This window comes from Sinocyclocheilus grahami, unplaced genomic scaffold (assembly GCF_001515645.1).
Source record: "Sinocyclocheilus grahami isolate Dianchi unplaced genomic scaffold, SAMN03320097.WGS_v1.1 scaffold2127.1, whole genome shotgun sequence".
NCBI classification, from domain to species: Eukaryota; Metazoa; Chordata; class Actinopteri; order Cypriniformes; family Cyprinidae; genus Sinocyclocheilus; species Sinocyclocheilus grahami.
The window spans coordinates 64670-65275 of NW_015507306.1; the positions used below are offsets into that span (position 1 = coordinate 64670).

The 606-nt window shown below is 39.1% G+C and overlaps 1 protein-coding gene across 1 annotated transcript in view; it reads right to left on the reverse strand.

Moving 5' to 3' along the window:
* Positions 1-331, reverse strand: part of LOC107574140 (gastrula zinc finger protein XlCGF49.1-like) — a 3194-nt gene extending 2863 nt beyond the window's left edge. The window contains exon 1 of the mRNA XM_016260607.1: positions 149-331. Within this exon, the coding sequence (XP_016116093.1) occupies positions 149-197 (49 nt within the window). The 5' untranslated portion in view covers positions 198-331. The remainder of the gene's footprint in view (positions 1-148) is intronic.
* Between the last annotated feature and the right edge of the window lie 275 nt (positions 332-606).

A 606-nucleotide genomic window follows, 5' to 3' on the forward strand; every position in this document is an offset into this window, starting at 1 on the left:
GAGAACCCTTACTATTTGCTGCTTCAACTATATTATTGCACAGCTATATATATCTTTCTTATCTCAACAAATCAAAATCTGACAAACTGTTTGATGCTTTACAACCTTAATGTTCATCATCACTGAAGAATCAAGAATAAACACCAACCTGTTTGTTCTTCAGTGTGTTTCATTCTGCAGGGTTCTGGATCTCTCATGTTCTCTCTGTCCTTCAATAAACTCTGTCTCTGCAGATTTCACTTCTTCCTGATGCTTTGATGCTCGTCTTCACTTGTAGACTGATGGGAATATTCCAGCATTTATTGCTGAACTGCAGTGGGAGGAGCTTCACTGAAGGCGTGATTGTTGTGGGAGGAGCTTCAGTGAAGGTGTGATTGTTGTGGGAGGAGCTTCAGTGAAGGTGTGATTGTTGTGGGAGGAGATGCAATGTAAACAGCGTTGTGAACTGAGAGGGGATCCATGTTAACTTAATGCACTCCTGACTAATGGTTGCATAACTTTATAACTATTATTAACACACAAGTAGTTCTTTAACTGGGCAAATAACCCAGCACACAACAATTTATGAAACTCAAACTATTTGTAATTTGAGCTGCTAGCTAATAA